A 16,088-nucleotide genomic window follows, 5' to 3' on the forward strand; every position below is an offset into this window, starting at 1 on the left:
GTAGGTGGTATGTGTGCAGTGAGGTGTGGATATGCTGTCTTGTGTATTGTGTGAGGTGTGCATACAGTCATGGCTTGGTGTGTATGGATGCATTGTGTGGTTTGGTGTGTGTGTCACGGCGTGCATGTGAGTGTGTGTTGTACTGTGTGGTTTCATGTGTGGTGTGGGTGTGTGGCATGTCTGTAGTATGGTGTGTGTGCATGTGGGCATGTGTGGTTTGCTGTGTGTGTAGTGTGGTGTGACTGTGATATGATGTGTGTGTATGTGTGTGCAGGGTAGGTCAGCGGGGAGAGCATGGAACGCCTGCCCTCTGAAAGGCACTGCTCCACCCCCGGCCCCTGCAGAGTCACCCACCTTCTAGTCCTGCAGACTTTATTCTTTGGTCCTTGCTGACTGGAAAATCCATTCCTGCCACCCCTTTGGGAAGGGGATAAAGCAGCCAAGAGGCCAAAGTGGGAAACTGCAGGCAGGCATGGAAAGAAGTTGGCCTCTTCCGCCCCAGGCCTTTCTCATTCTGTTTCTTCCTTGGTTGTGTGTGCACCAAACCCCCAACACACTCCTGAGAGGATGTCTGCCAAATCCAGTGACTGTGGGCATCGCTGGGGCAGCCTGAACCCAGGGCGCTGATGGGTGGCTTGTCCTTGCATGAAGCTATGGGCTGTGGATGCCCATGGGACGGCATGGCCCAACAGGCTGCCTGAGGTCACCCTCATGGCAGATTCACTCCACCATTTCATGAGTTTGTGGCATAGCTGGTATGCTTCAGATCCAGGCTAGGGAGCATCCTCCTGGACAGGGTGCTGGGCATTAACAGCAGGTGGGGGGTGCTGGCCATTAGCAGCAGGTGGGGCTGGGGTCTGTGGGCCCTTGGCATCACTGTCCTTGGAAGCATCCTGAGAGCAGTGCCTTGGGTTCCAGAGGCCCCAGAGGATCCTCTTGTATTCCCTGCGGAAGTTCTTATTCAGAAGCCCATAGACAATGGCATTGAGGCAGCTGTTGAAATAAGCCAGTGAGTAGCTAGTGACAAATAGCCCGTCAGGGACCTGGGGAGCCATTTCTTCTGGGTTGATGGCTACAGCAAGGCCAATGCAGTTAAGGGGGGCCCAGCAGATGGCAAAGATCACAAACACTACAAACATGGTGAGAAAGTTCCGCAGATCGCTGGGCCTCGGGCATAGCTTGCTCTCTGACTTGGCCTTCCTGCGGGCCTGGAGCACCAGCACCCAGATGCGTAGGTAGCAGAAGGACACGATGCTGATGGGGAGGACGAAGTGGACAGCCACCACGGCCACCGTGTACCAGGCACTGGCTGTCTGGATGAAGGTGCAGGAGTAGATGCGAGGGTCGTACTCCAGGGACCCCAGGAAGAAGTTGGGTAGCAAGGCCACCACAGTGAGGAGCCAGACCAGGCAGATGTGCAGGGGCGTGTGCCAGGGCCGGTAGAGCCGGTGGTAGGCCACACTGTGGCAGATGTAGCAATAGCGGTTGATGGCAATGGCAGTGATGTTGAAGACGGAGCCGATGACACTCAGGCCCATCACAAAGGCACTGGCCTTGCAGTGAACCTCCCCCAGGGCCCAGCCATTGTAGAAGATGGCCACAAGGATCAGCGGGTAGGGGTACAAGGCCACCACCAGGTCAGCCAATGCCAGACTCACCAGGAACAAATTACCTGAGGCAGTGAATAGGAGCAAGAGTAAGTACGAGGTAGTGGGATTTCTGTTCTGTCAACATCTTATCTGATCATATGTCAGGCCATAAAACAAGGGCCAGCACACTTTTAAAAAATCGAAATCACATCTTCTCAGACCACATGGTATAAAAACAGAAATCAATACAAAAAGGAGCTCTGACAACTATACAAATGCATGAAAATTAAGCATGTTTCTGAAAGACCATTAAGAATGAATAAATTAAGATAGAAATCGCAACATTTCTTGAAACAAACAAAAATGGAGAGACAATATACCAGTGAGTATATCCCTATGGTACATGGCCAAAGCAGTGCAAGGAGGGAGGTTTATAGCAATAAAGGAGTACGTAGAAAAGGAAGAAAGATTACAAATTAACAATCTAAAAACGCACTTCAAGGAACTAGAAAAGCAAGAACAATCCAAACCTCAAATTAGCAGAAGAAAAGAAATAAAAAAGACCAAAGCAGAACTAAGTAAAATACAGACTACAAACAATCAATATAAAGGATGAGCAAAATGAAAAGCTGGTTCTTTGAAAAGATAAACAGAATTGACAAACTGCTAGCTGGACTAAGAAAGGACATTACAATTGATACCATAGAAATATAATTGATACCTTACAATTACTAAAGAAAATATAAAAGATCATCAGAGACAATTATAAACAACTATACACTGAAAAATTGGAAAATATAGAGGAAATGGATAAATTCCTGGAAACATAAAAGTTACCAGGACTGGATCATGAAGAAATAGAAAACCTGAGCAGAAAAATAACAAGTAGCAAGATTGAACTAGGTAATAAAATGTCTCCCAACAAAGGAAAGCCCAGAAGCAGATGGATTCACAGCTGAATTCTACCAAACGTGCAAAGAAGAACTAATATCAAACTTCCTGAAACTGTTCAAAAAAAAATTGAAGAGAAGGGAATTCTCTCTAACTTATTCTATGAAGCCAGCATCATTCCGATATCAAAACCAGGCAAGGACACACACAAACAGGAAAACTATATGCCAATATCCCTGATGCACATAAATGCAAAAATCCTTAACAAAATACTAGCAAATTAAATCTAACATCACTTAAAAAAGATAATACACTCCAATCAAGTAGGATGAAAAGACAGTTCCATGTATACAGACATGAATAAGCATAATCCATGACTTCAACAGAATGAAGGCTAAAAACCATATGATCATCTCAATAGATTCAGAAAAAGCATTTGATAAAATTCCACACCCTTTCATGATAAAAACACTCAACAAACGAGGCATAGAAGGGAGATATCTCAAAATAAAAAAAGCCATATATACAAAAGCACAGCTAACATCACATTAAATGGGGGATCTCAAAGCATTTACTCTAAGAGCTGGAACAAGACTAGGATGCTTGCTTTTACCAGTCTTACTCAACAGAGTATGGGAGATCTTAGCCGGGGCAGTCAGGAGTGAAAAAGAAATAAAAATCCAAACTGATGGTGTGCTCCCACTTCACTGATGATATGATTTTATACTTGCAAAAACTTAAAGAATCTACAAAAACCCTCCTAGATTTAATAAATAAATTCACCTACATGGCAGGATACAAAATAAATAAATTCACCTATGTGGCTGTATTTCTATACATCAATAATGATCTAGCTGAGAAAAAAATCAAGAATCTCATTTTCAATAGCTATGAAAAAGAAAAATCAAAAAGATAAAAGATTCCTACAAGGAAAACTATAAAACATTGTTGAAAAAACAACTGAAGATGGCAAACACACAAAAAAAGATGGCACCAAAAAAAAAAAAAAAAAAGGTAAGGAAAAACATTCCATGTTCATGGACTGGAAAAATCATTATTATTAAAATGGCCATAATGCCCAAATAAATCTACAAATCCAATGAAATCCCTAACAAAACACCTAAAATTCATATACAACAACAACAAAATAACCGAAATGGCTAAAGCAATCCTGAGCAAAAAGAACAAAGCTGGAAGCATCATGTTACCTAAGTTTGAAATATATTACAAGGTGATAGTAACCAAAACAGCATGATACTGGCATATAAATAGACAAATAGATCAAAGGAACAGAGTAGAGTATCAAGTAATAAAACCACATACACTCAACTGATCTTCAACAAAGCAGACAAAACATACACTGAGGAAAGCACATTCTTTCATGATAAAAACACTCAACAATAAATGGTACTGGCAAAGTTGGACAGCCACGTGCAGAATGCAACTGAATCCCTCTCTCTCACCATACACAAAAATCAACTCAAAATGGATCAAATACTTAAATATAAGCCTCAAAAGTATAAAAATGCTAGATGAAAACCTAGCAAAAACTCTCCTGGATGTTGTTCTAAGCAAGGAATTTATGACTAAGACCTCAAAAGTATAGACAACACAAACAAATATAGAGGAGTAGGACTTCATTAAACTTAAAAGCTTCTGCACAGCACAAGAAATAACCAACAGCGTGAAGAGACAGCTTGTTGAATGGGAGAAAATAATTGCAAATTATTCATCCTACGCAGGGCTCATAACCCCAATGTACAAGAAACTCAACTCAACAGGAAAAAACAACAACAACAACAACCAATAATCCTATTAAAAAGTGGGCTGAGGACATGAATAGGTATTTCTCAAAAGATGACATACAAAAGGGCCAATATATGAAAAAATGCTGAACATCACTAATAATCAAAGAAATGCAAATCAAAACTACCTTGAGATATTATTTTACCCCAGTCAGAATGGCTATTAATGAAAAGACAAAAAGATGATGACGAGGATGTAGAGAAGAGGGAACTACACAGTGCCGGTGGGAACGCAAATGAGTCCAGCCACTAGGGAAAGCAAGAGGGAGCCTTCTGCCAAAGCTAAACATGGAATTACCATTCAAAATCGCAGTCTCACTATTGAGTATTTACCCAAAAGGAAGCAAAACAAAACAGTATATCAACGCGATATCTCCACTCCCATGTTTACTGCAGCACGTTCATAATAGCAAAGATAAGGGATCAACTTAAGTGTTTATCAGCAGATGAATGGATAAAAAATGTGGTGTATGAAATCCTGTCATTTGTAGCAACATAGATATAACTGGGGTGATTATTTTAAGAGAAATAAGCCAGACACAGGAAGGAACATATTGCATATTTCTCATTTATATGTGGGAGCTAAAAATTTTGAACATTGTGGAGGTCAAGTGTGGAAAGACAGAGAACAGACTGGGAAAGTGAGTGGGGGGAGGAGGGAGAATGAAGAAAAGAGGCTTAAAGGGTACAAACATACAGGAAGATGGAAAGAATAACATCTGTTTGATAGCAGAGTAGCACGACTATGCTGAACAGAAATGGGCTGTATTCAGGGATGGGTAACTCAGCACCTGACTTCACCACTGTGGAGTACATGTAACGAAAATTCATGTGCACCAGGAATTTGCACAAATACAAAAAAATCCTATCCTTCCCTGAGTTACATTTATTATTGTGAATGGAAATTGAGTTTTAGAGACACAAACTTGAGGACTCAAGTTGCATCTCTGCTACTCACTAGCTGTATAAGTGGGGCAAGTTACTTAGGCTGCTAGAGTCTCATTTTTCTTGTTTGTAAGCTGGGGTAAGCACAGCTGTGAGAATTAAATAATGATGCGGGGTGCTTAGGACCATGACGGATGCCCACAAATGAAAACTGTTTCCATAATAGGCACAGAAGCACAGACTTTGCATCCTTTAAGCTCCAACATGGATTTCAGAGGAATCAGGAAGGTGGGTCCACTCCCATGACCACCCTTTCCCCCTCCACACATCTCTCTGACAGTCTCCTTTTGCATCTGCTCCCCACTGGTTATCAGGCTACTTCCTAAGTGTCTTTAAAGTAATTTTCTAAATGTCAATGCATGGTGAAGCTGGACTAGAGGAAAGCTGCTGAGAGTGGGAACCATGTGTTTCTAGTACTCCCCTTCCTGCCTTGTCGGGGCCTCCTCTCCCCATCCTGTGGCCAGGAGAGGTACAGAGTCCCAGCTCTGTGGCGTGGAGACAGGCTGCCGGCCCTCCGCAGCTCATAGCCTCCTCCCTCTGCTTGCACATTCACCGGCTTCCTGGACTGCCTCTCGCCCCTGAATGGAGTCTTCTCCAGTATCACCAAGCTGCACCAGCCAGAGAGCCTCAGGACACCACACAGCCACCATTAGTATGCTTCAGGTGTACTGAGTCAGAGTCGTAGGAAAGAAACAAGGGCTCCAAAAGGCTCCAAAGAAATGTGTCTGTTCCTCAAGTGTTTGCATTCTAAAATCAGTGCTTGACTCAAAGCATCAAGAGCCTGAAACTGTGGTCCCCACCCCCCAGCCATAGATCGGTACTGGTCCCTGGCTTGTTATAAACCCAGCACACAACAGGAGGTGAGGGGCAGGCCATCTGTATCTACAGCCATCCCGCATCACTCACATCACTGCCCAAGCTCTGCCTCCTGGCCCATCAGCAGTGACATTAGATTCCCATACATATATGAACCCTACTATTACTGTGTATGTGAGGGATCCAGGTTGCATGCTCCTTATGAAAATCTAATACCTGCTAATCTGAGGTGGAGCTCAGGACATAAGCAACACCCTTTGGATGTCACTGTCTCCCATCAGCTTGGACTATCTAGTTGTAGGAGAACAAGTTCAGGACTCCCATTGATTCTGCATTATAGTGAACTAAATAATTATTTCATTATATATTACAATGGAATAATAATCAAAACAAGGTGCACAATAAATATTGTATGCTTAAATCATCCCGATCCGCCCCCTCCAAAGTGTGAAAAAATCGTCTTCCATGAAACAGGCCTCTGATGCCAAAAAGGCTGGACCACTGACCTAAATGTTTGTGCAACAGGAAGCACAGAGCACCAGCACGTCCATCCTTAAGGCCATTTGATCCGTTTATCAAGCACTGTACTTTTTGAGCATATGTTATGTGCTCAAAAGATACCAGATTCCCTCAACAGGAGCCCCCAGCAACACGGTATGCACCAGGCATGGTCTTTCCTATCTTCTGCCCTCTTGCCATGGTGAAGTACAAGCTGCCAGCTTAGGGGCAACTGAACAAACACAGCGGGCAGGTAGTGGGTCTGCAGGAGGAGCTCCCAAGTCAGCATGGACACCAGCACAGACACAGAGGACACCACTGCGACCGTGTATCTCTATCTGTCCCAATGCCACAGAGGCTGGCATGATTGCCTTGGGGATCCAAGGTGAGGAAGATGGAAAGGGTCCCAAAGGCACAGCCATTGGAGAGGTTACACTATGGCCTGGATTCTAGGGGGCATTGGGGCACAAGGAGGCTCAGAGCTGCTCAGCTGGGCGTTGACCAAGTCAGTTGCTGGCTCAGGACCTGCCCTCCAGCGGAGGTTGGAGGATCAAGGAGAATCCTGCCCCAGGCTGATCCGCCAGACTCCCTCCTACTCCACTGTTTTTAGGATTTACTGTGGGTTAAACCCCTTCCCCCCCCACCCCATTTTGCTTCTTGTTGGGACAGCAAGGCAAAAAGTGCACATCTAAGAACCTGTCTGGGACGGCGTGCGTGGCAGGGGGGCCTTATCTCTCGTCTGTCTATGTAATTCTCAGCCTGTTGGCTTGTCCATGGCTGGACTTGTCTTTGACACCCCTACTTAGATCTCACTTGGACCCAAGAGCACAAGGGATTTCCTCTCCCAAATTTCTTCAGTTCAGCTCATTCAGGAGTCCTGGTCTGTTCTTAGAATTTTAAGTCTTTTTGAAGTTTGGAGGTAGTGCTGGAGGTTAGAGCAATCTGGGATAATATCGGTTCTGCCGCTTTTTTTGCCACATAAATTTGGGTGAGTTCCAGAACTTCTTTCTAGTGACTATTCCTTCAGTGGTCGCCTCTCCTTCTTTGGGGGCCCCTGCCTCCTGCTACCCCCCCACACCCACTTCTTCCCAACACAAGAAGAGGGGTCTCCACAGGCCCCCTGGACTGCTGGGTAAGCGGTACACAAGCTCTTGGCTCACAAGCAGAGCAGAGAAAGTCAAGAGCTACCGGGAGCCGGTGCCAGTTCGGCCAGCTGTTCCCCGGGAAAGCCGAGTCAAGCTCTGCTGTGCTGGTGTGGCTCATGCCCTAATGATGCCCTGGAGGCCGGCAAACAGCTTGTAAACAGTGAGAGGGCACATTCAACTCCGTATGGAGAGCGATTGAATTACTCTCCCCTATTACTCTGGCTGTTCCTAAAAGACTGAAATCAAACAGTTCCTGCGGTAGATTCATCTGCCTGGACATCCTACTGTCGCCAGATTTCTTGGCACAATTCCAAATTAGGTGAATAAAATCCTTGTTTCGTCTTGTATCTAGAAGCAGCTACGTGATAGTCAAAGGGAGCAGTCCTCTGTCGGTTCCCTCCGCAGAAAGGCGAGAAACCAACCCGCATGCGCACAGCGTGCTCGCGCCCTGAGCAGACTTCTAATGGTGTTTGCAGTCCAAGGCCTGGTGTGGCTCGTTTCCATCCGCCGCCAGTGACAGGGTGTGTGGGGGGAGAGGCCTCAACAACAGGGCTTTGTTCATTAGTATGGTATCCCCTTCCTGGATTCATACCCAAAGCACATCCCTTTCCCACACTACCATCCAAATCCCCACCCTCCCTCTCCTCTCTCCTTCTTTCTGGAAAAGCTCTCGCTTACTGAGGATCTAGAGAGCCAAGAAAAAGCCAGCCAGTGCTGAGCCAGCTCAGATAGGAGAATACTGGAAGGTAAAGCTCTTTGTGCTCGTCCTCCATGCTCAGGAGAAAAATTCGTTTGGATTTAAACTGTGTCCGGTCACTGAGTCGTTTCCTCAACAATTATTCTGAGTACATACTTGGTACTCTCTGAGGACGCCAGGGACTTAGGAAGGATGCAGCCTGCCCTCCCAAAGCTCGAAGCTCACGGAGTCATGGAAGAGACAAGGAAACAAGTGAAAACAAGATGTGCTGAGGTTATGTTGGACAAGTCAACGAGTAGGCTGTCATTTCTAACAAGGTTAAACTTCCTGTGCCCCAGGTCTCTTTCCACCCTCCTATCTGTTTAAGTGTGAGTAATGTATTTACCCAGGACCTACTATGCTGGGGTAGGGCCCTGTGATGGATGAAGGATGCAGCCCCTGCCATTGAAATGCCCACAGTGCTGTAGGGGAAACACAGAGAGAAACACAGCAGCTGTTCATGTGGTGAGAACTGTGAACAGGCCAGAGCAAGGTGGGAAAAGAGTAGAATTCCTTAGTCATCCTGGGGCTGGGGACAGTGGCAGGGATGGGGCCACAGGCAGGCCAGTTATGGAATCAACCAAAGGACCCAGACCCTTGCAACAGGACTGCTCCTATTCAAATGGGATCATGTACAGGAAAGGCTGGAAGAAATAATAGCAATTGTGAAATGAATGGGAGATATTCTTAATAGCTACATTCTGGATGGCTGGCATTAGAAATAATTGAACAGATGATGTATTGAAAACTTTATTTCCTTAAAAATACTAAAATAATGCACTTAATGTAAGCTCCTACCATGTTTCTCTGAAAATAAGACCTACCCCCAAAATAAGCCCTAGCAGGATTTCTATGTGTTTATTAAATATATGTCCTACCCTGATAATAAGACCTAGTGATGGGTCCCTGCATTTCCCAGCTGAGCGGTAAGGAAGACGGGAATACCTTTCATCTGCCACAATACCTCCCAGCCGTTGGCATTTGCACGGGTGCGCATGTGGTAATCTCGGTTGCACGCATCCTATTGTGCACATGCGAACGGCTAGGGGAAAGGAGTTTCACACATCACTAGCCGCAGTCCCACCAACAAGGTCAGCTCCCTCTGTCAGATTTCAGAAGAAGATGACTTAACTGTATTTGAATGAATGTAGATTGTTGTAATATACTTAATAAAAATAAGACATCCCCTAGTGTGTCTTCTTGAGAAAAAATAAATATAAGACAGTGTCTTATTTTGGGGGAAACACGGTAATTTGATTCCCAACTCCTTAAAGTCAGAGATTGTTTTCTTCAAAGTCACATATTTATGCATGGGTTCTTGTACGTAGGCTAAGTTAAAACATTACTTTGCTTTAATTAAAAAGAAAAGAATTGCTAAGAAAACTGTACACAAAAATATAATAGGGAGTGTTTTAACCACTTGAAAGAAGAATATACATTTAAGAGCCTAAGAACTATCCATTAAAAAAAAACTGACATGCTGTTATGAAACCTTTATCTATAACCATCAAAAGAGACCACTTGGCAGCTTACAGGTAGCATTTTATTATTTTAGTTACACTTAATAAAAACAAAACAACAATTGATATAGCACCTTTTTTTTTGAGACGGAGCCTCAAGCTATCCCCCTGGGTAGAGTGCCATGGCATCACGCTCACAGCAACCTCCAACTCCTGGGCTCAAGCGAGTCTCCTGCCTCAGCCTCCCAAGTAGCTGGGACTACAGGCGCCCGCCACAATGCCTGGCCATTTTTTGGTTGCAGCCATCATTGTTGTTTGGCGGGCCCAGGCTGGGGATTCGAACCTGCCACCTTAGGTGTATGTGGCTGGCGCCTTAACCGCTGGAGCCACAGGCCCCCAGCCAATATAGCACCTTAAAGTTGATAATATGCATTTACATAAATCAACCAGATTGTTTTTCACAGGACTCCTTTAAGGTTGATATTAGGATTTCCATTTTATAGGCAAAGAAACAGACACCCAGATTCTGTGAGTTGCTCACAACTATAACGTAGAAAGATGGAGAAAGAACAAGACGAGAAGGGAGAAAACAGAAAAAAAGAAACATCAGGTTTAAGGACAGGGTAGATAGAATTTCTGTCATTCACAAAAGTGAGAGAGGATAGAAAGGTGTCCCCTGGACTTGGCAGTTAGGTCAGCAACATTAGTGAGGACAGATTCTGTGGAGTGTTGGAGGATGAGGCTCGGTCCTGCAGGCGCTCCTTCAATCAGCTCTGCCTTCCAGAGAAGGAGGCAGATGGAGTGGAACTTCGTAAGGGATACATGGTCTGTTCGATAGGGGATTGTGGAGGTCTTCTTCTTTTTCTCTCTTAAGTGAGAGAGACTTGCGTCTGGCACACAGGTGCAGTGAGCACTCAGTAATGTTAGCGGTTGCACAGAAAGCAAAGACAGAGGCTCCCACTGTTAGACTAGCATCCCTGTGAGATAAGATGGGAGAAGTAGGGGGAGATGCAGAGAATCAAGAAGATAAGGCATTGCTTCTAGATGCTCTAAACTCTGGGGTTTTACTTCCTAAATTTCACTTCCCCAGCAATAAGTATTTTAAATGGTAAGACCTAACAGCTGAATTCAGTGTTCTCTGAGTGCTGCTGTATAGCACATCCAAACACAGAATCCAGCTTTCTGGAAATAAAGACAACCAAACATGAAGGTCTTTACATCCCGGGGCTATTGAGACTTACACGGGAGGAATTAAATAGGATTATGAGCTTTCCTGATTATTCAGCTATAGACATAATTATGGGATTTAAAAAGTGTCCATTCTTGCTCAGTGAGATGCTAAGGTATTCACAGCTGAAATGTGAAGCTGGAAAGCTCAGGAAACATTAGGGACAGAGTCGAGGGTCATCCAGTTTGCTTTTGGGTTGATAACAAGCAATCCAAACCCCACACACACAACAGGTCAAGAGACCCCCAATACCAGTGGTCAGTGGGAGGTAGAGCCCTCTCCTTGTAACACCTGGAGGGCAAGGACCAGGGCCTATTAAATGTTTCTCTCCAGACCTTCCAAGAACCTTCGTCCAGGGCCACTCCTGCTTATCCATGCATCAGTCACTGCCTCCATCAACAGGTGGGAAGAGAAAAGGGAGGAAAAGGGGTGCAAAACACCCCCACAGGCAGCACATTCCCGTCAGGAACCTCCCAGGCAGCTCCTGGTTCCAGATAAGAGATGGTACAGACCCCGGGCACTGCCAGGGGCCTGGAGGGATGGCAGCTTTGGTGCTACGGACAACGTGAGTCCTGGATGGAGAACTATGCATTTGGCAGTTCCATGCTTTTCTGGGCAACCCCAATATCAAATATTTCCTGTCTTTCTGCCTTACAAGTCATCAGAACACCACGGAAATGCCAATGTATACCTCGCTAAGCTTCTCATCGCCCCCTCAACTCGGCACAGCACAATACTCCGCTCTCTTGGATGGGGGATACCTGGATGGGAGCTTATAGGGAGCTTAAAGGTGGTAACCTTGTGCCAGACCAGAAAGAGAGGAGACTCTTCAAGAGGAGTCACTGGCACACAAACACAGCACTGCTGGAACCTGCTCCGCCACACTGGAGCCATCAGAGCACACACGTGACTTCTTGCAGAAGGGGCCAGTCATCAGCTCTGGAGGACAAAACTAAGGTGCACTTTGGACTGTTAGTGCTCCAAACCATTTGGTTTCACAAAAACTGCATTGATTCCATAAGCAGTGCTGTGCATTACAGCTGAGGTCCACCCCATCTCAGGGAGCAAAATTAATTCTTTCTGTCCCACTGTTTCCTAGAGTCTCATCCATTTTCTATTTGTTTCAACAGAGGTGTATTCAGTTCCTACTGTGTGCCTGGTTCTGTGGACAGAGTAGAATAGTAGTCTGTGCTCTAGACAGGCCCACAGGCCAGCAGGGAGAGACAAGTAGCCACCCACAGTGAGGGTTCTGTGGTTGGCAGGCCACGAGGTGCTGTGGATGGTGAGGAGGGAGACTCTATGCCACATCCTCAGGGATCAGTGTAAACACTGGTGACCCTGCGGGGGCGCCAGGGAAGGGGGCGGAGGAGGAACAGAGACTGACTGTTAGAAGAGGCTGAGAGTGCATCAGGCAGCCTGGCTGGGCTGGAAGTGGTAGCAGCTCACTTTGGCACCAGGTGGATGAGGCTGTGAGCGGTGTGGGTGCTGCGCCCAGAGGCAGGCACTGCTCTGGAAATGGGATACAGTCACTCAAGATGGAGGTGACTCTTGACAGTGGTAGCAATGAGGGGGCAGGGAGAGCTCTCTGGACATGACAGAGAGGCTTGAGACAGGATGGGGACACACACTGGGGTGCAGTATGGGCAGAGAGGGCAGGAAAGGGAATGAGGAATACTGTAAGGCAATCACAGGACCTGAGGAAGCGGGTCGGGAGGAAAGCAGAGGTAACTCCCAGGGCTCGGGTATCTGGGAGATGATCAGAGGAACGATATCCAGACACTTGCATCAGGAAAGCAGAAGAATGAAAGAGCCTAAGAATGGGGCAGCCCTCAGCGTCACCCGCAGCACAGGGGGCACTGCCAAAGAGTCCAGGCCCCAGGGGGCTGAGGAGGGGTGGGAACCCACGAGGCAGAGTCACGGATGTGAACTGCTGTGTTAAGTTGGCTGGGAAGGGACAGAGAGAGGCAGTGATGAAGGCTGGGCACTGAATCAAGGAAAGTGAAAAACATCCAGCCTTTCTTTCTAGGTTGGATCAGCAACTTGAACTTGCCCCCTGCCCTCCCTCAGCCTCTCTCTAGCACCAGCTCTGAAAGAGTCAACCCACCACATGCAGCAGACTGCAGAGGCTGGAGACAGGACAGTCCTGAAAACAGGGACAATGAATCAGACCACTCACACTGCAATCAGGAATAGCAGTGCTATTCCCGTGAGGAATAGCAAGGGTCTGCCTTACAGAGGAACTGGGTTTGTGACAGTCAAACAAAGTCTGCCAGCGTCCCCTGAGAAACACGCTGGGACCTCAGTATGGGCTATATATCTTAGATGCTGGATATATATGTATGCTCACTGTCAGATGCCTAATTCCTTAATACTGATGGATTGGGGAGCAAGACTTAAGTACCAAAAGGTCTAAGACACATGTTTTTAAAGTAAGTCCAAACTTTCCCGTGAATGGAGTGGTTACTCACAATTCAAAGTTTTTAAGCACCTTTAGAAATCTTACCCTGCCGAGGTCATTTAGTTTAAGTTAATGTTAGGATTTTTCGTGACTATTGCCAATAAAGCAAATGGTCACATAAAAACCAGGTAAATTGCAAGGCTGTGGCAGCTGCCAATGTGATGTCACTTAGATAGAGTTACAAATATTTTTCTGTCAGGAGGGAGAAAAGATAGATAGAACAGAGGATGTGCCAGCAATTTAAAATGCTCATTCCCCTCCTGGCCTCAGGGGATGGCCGAGGGGACAGGGCGCTTCTCTACCTCAGGCAAAAGGCAACAGCATCCACGGCCCTCAACCCCCTTCTCACGGTAGGCAACCCAAGTCATGGAGCAGGAAGCCACAGTCTGCTAGACCCTCTCCGCACACCCAGTAAGTCAGGGAGAGAAGGGGCCACGTCAGAACCTGGAAGGCCCATCCCTCCCACAGCCAGAGCCAGGAGCTGCCTCCCGCCCACCTCCCTGTGCAGGAGATGAATGTTCATGGCTGCTACAAAGGCCGTGAGCAAAAATCTTATATACAGCTCTCTAATCATAAACTGCCCTTGCCTTATAAACTTTTCTTCAAGGAACACAATGATGTCTTCAAAAATGTATTCTAGATAACACTCTGAAATGACCGAGTTAGAAAGTCTACTCCTTCTTAATCATGCTACGGGTCCCCTCTGATGGCTGGAACCTCAGTGTGAAGTTTTTGTTTGTTTTTTAAGATGAAAATCCTGGAGTCACAAGGGCCACACAAAATATACATAACCATTTATTACACATGGCCTTTCTGAATGGCCTGGCTTCTTAGAAAAGAAAGCATTTTTAAGCTGTGCAATTGCTTTTCTGCAGCTATCTCTCCATTTTAATTCACTCTAGCATTTGAGGTTTCCCCCCTCCCCCTGCCAAGCTCCATCTTTGGAAAGTATTAACAAACAGGTCACCTTGCTCCTCCTCACTCCAGAAGGGTCAGCACACCCGGGACCTGTCAGCCTCAGAGTTCAGATGCTCCCTCCCTCTGGTTTTGTTCCCTTGTCGACCTGAGTCTGGGAGTATTGGAAGGAGCATAGATGGAGAGGGTAAAAATAATGTTCAGAATTGCGACAGGATTTACCCAAATTTTTGTTTCAGGTTTCAAAGTTGATCTCACAAATCCGGTCTTTTCAAAAGCCTAGGATACCTCAAAGCAATTTAGTTCAGCTCAGTGGGGGCTGTGATGTCTGCATTTACACTCCCTCTGCTGGGACCGAGTCTTCAGAAGACCAGGAGGCACCTTTTGGGCACAGAGCCCACACGAAGTACTTTCTAGGTACCCACAGTGTTTGGCTGGGGAGGGAGGCGCCTAAGGTTGTGAGATTTCTGCAGCCAAATATGGGAACCACGTGGAATGGGACAAATCGCGCCGTGGGGTGTGCTGGCCCCTGCAGAAAGGGAGCCAGAAAAACTTTGCTTTGGTGGCGCCGCAGCTCAGTGGGTAGGGCCCCGGCCACATACACTGAGGCAGGAGGGTTCGAACCCGGCCCAGGCCAGCTAAACCACAATGACAACTATAACAACAAAAATAGCCGGGTGTTGTGGCAGGCACCTGTAGTCCCAGCTACTTGGAAGGCTGAGGCAAGAGAATTGCTTGAGCCCAGGAGTTGGAGGTTGCTGTGAGCTGTGATGCTACAGCTCTCTACTCAGGGTGACAAAGTGAGACTCTGCCAAAAAAAAAAAAAAAAAATGCCCAATTCCCTCTGTGCCAAGTCGTCCTGGGCAGCCACTTGTCCTCGTGGAGGCAGAACTGAAGCTAACTTCCCAGTGCAGGACCAAACTTAGGGACTAAGTTAGAGTGAAGGGTGAGGGGCGCCAGGCACCTCGGAGGAGAAAGGCATAGGATTGCGGGGTCGAGGCCAAAATCAGAGGGCAGGGAAGGGCGGACCCCAGCACCTGGTGTGGCGCTCACCTGCGTTCCGGAGCTTGCGGTTCCTGAGCACGGAGAGGATGACCAGGAAGTTGCCCACGACGTCCACGGCAGTGGTGACGATGAGCACGGTGGAGAGCGCGGGGGCCACCCACGGAGGCCGTGGGGTCCCGGAGGCCCGCGTACCGCCCTCCCCCGGCCAGCCCGGGCCCGCCGCCCGCCCGCCGGGCTCACAGCAGTTCGCAAAGGAGCCGTTCCCCGACATCACCAACGCTCCCGACCGACCGCGCGCCGGGCACCGCGCGGGGACAGCCACAGGCGCCAGCGCAGAGCCCTGCGCTCCCCCGCCCGCTGCCCGCTTCCCTGCGCTGCCCGCGCGGGCGACTGGGGAGGCCGGCGGGAAGGGCCTCGAGGGGATAATTACTAAGCGCGGCCAGACAGTGGAAAAAACACAGGAGTGAGAGACTTGATGTGCAGTCCCTGTCCAAAGGAGAGCGTCTCTCAGTGGCGCGCTCAGGAACAGCCAGGACGCCGCTGCTGGCGCCGCCACCTGGAGCCCAGCACGTGTCTGACCCACCCAGGCGGCAGAGC

At 47.2% G+C, this 16,088-nt stretch overlaps 1 protein-coding gene across 1 annotated transcript; it reads right to left on the bottom strand.

Annotated features, from left to right (window-relative positions):
* Window positions 1–773: 773 nt before the first annotated feature.
* Window positions 774–15,768, bottom strand: MTNR1B (melatonin receptor 1B). The gene is made up of 2 exons (XM_003781338.1): window positions 15,540–15,768; window positions 774–1,672 (listed from the first exon to the last, which is right to left on the bottom strand). Exons 1-2 carry the CDS (start codon window positions 15,760–15,762, stop codon window positions 774–776), a joined length of 1,122 nt encoding a protein of 373 aa, XP_003781386.1. The 5' UTR covers window positions 15,763–15,768.
* Window positions 15,769–16,088: the final 320 nt, after the last annotated feature.

This window comes from Otolemur garnettii, unplaced genomic scaffold, assembly GCF_000181295.1.
Source record: "Otolemur garnettii isolate 467f Iridium unplaced genomic scaffold, OtoGar3 scaffold00001, whole genome shotgun sequence".
NCBI classification, from domain to species: domain Eukaryota; kingdom Metazoa; phylum Chordata; class Mammalia; order Primates; family Galagidae; genus Otolemur; species Otolemur garnettii.

Excerpts from the sequence above, each read along its gene's own strand:
- MTNR1B (XM_003781338.1), bottom strand. The coding sequence starts at position 15,762 with ATGTCGGGGAACGGCTCCTTTGCGAACTGCTGTGAGCCCGGCGGGCGG. Across the intron at positions 1,673-15,539 it reads CCGCAAGCTCCGGAACGCAG|GTAATTTGTTCCTGGTGAGT; the intron begins GTGAGCGCCACA and ends TCACTGCCTCAG.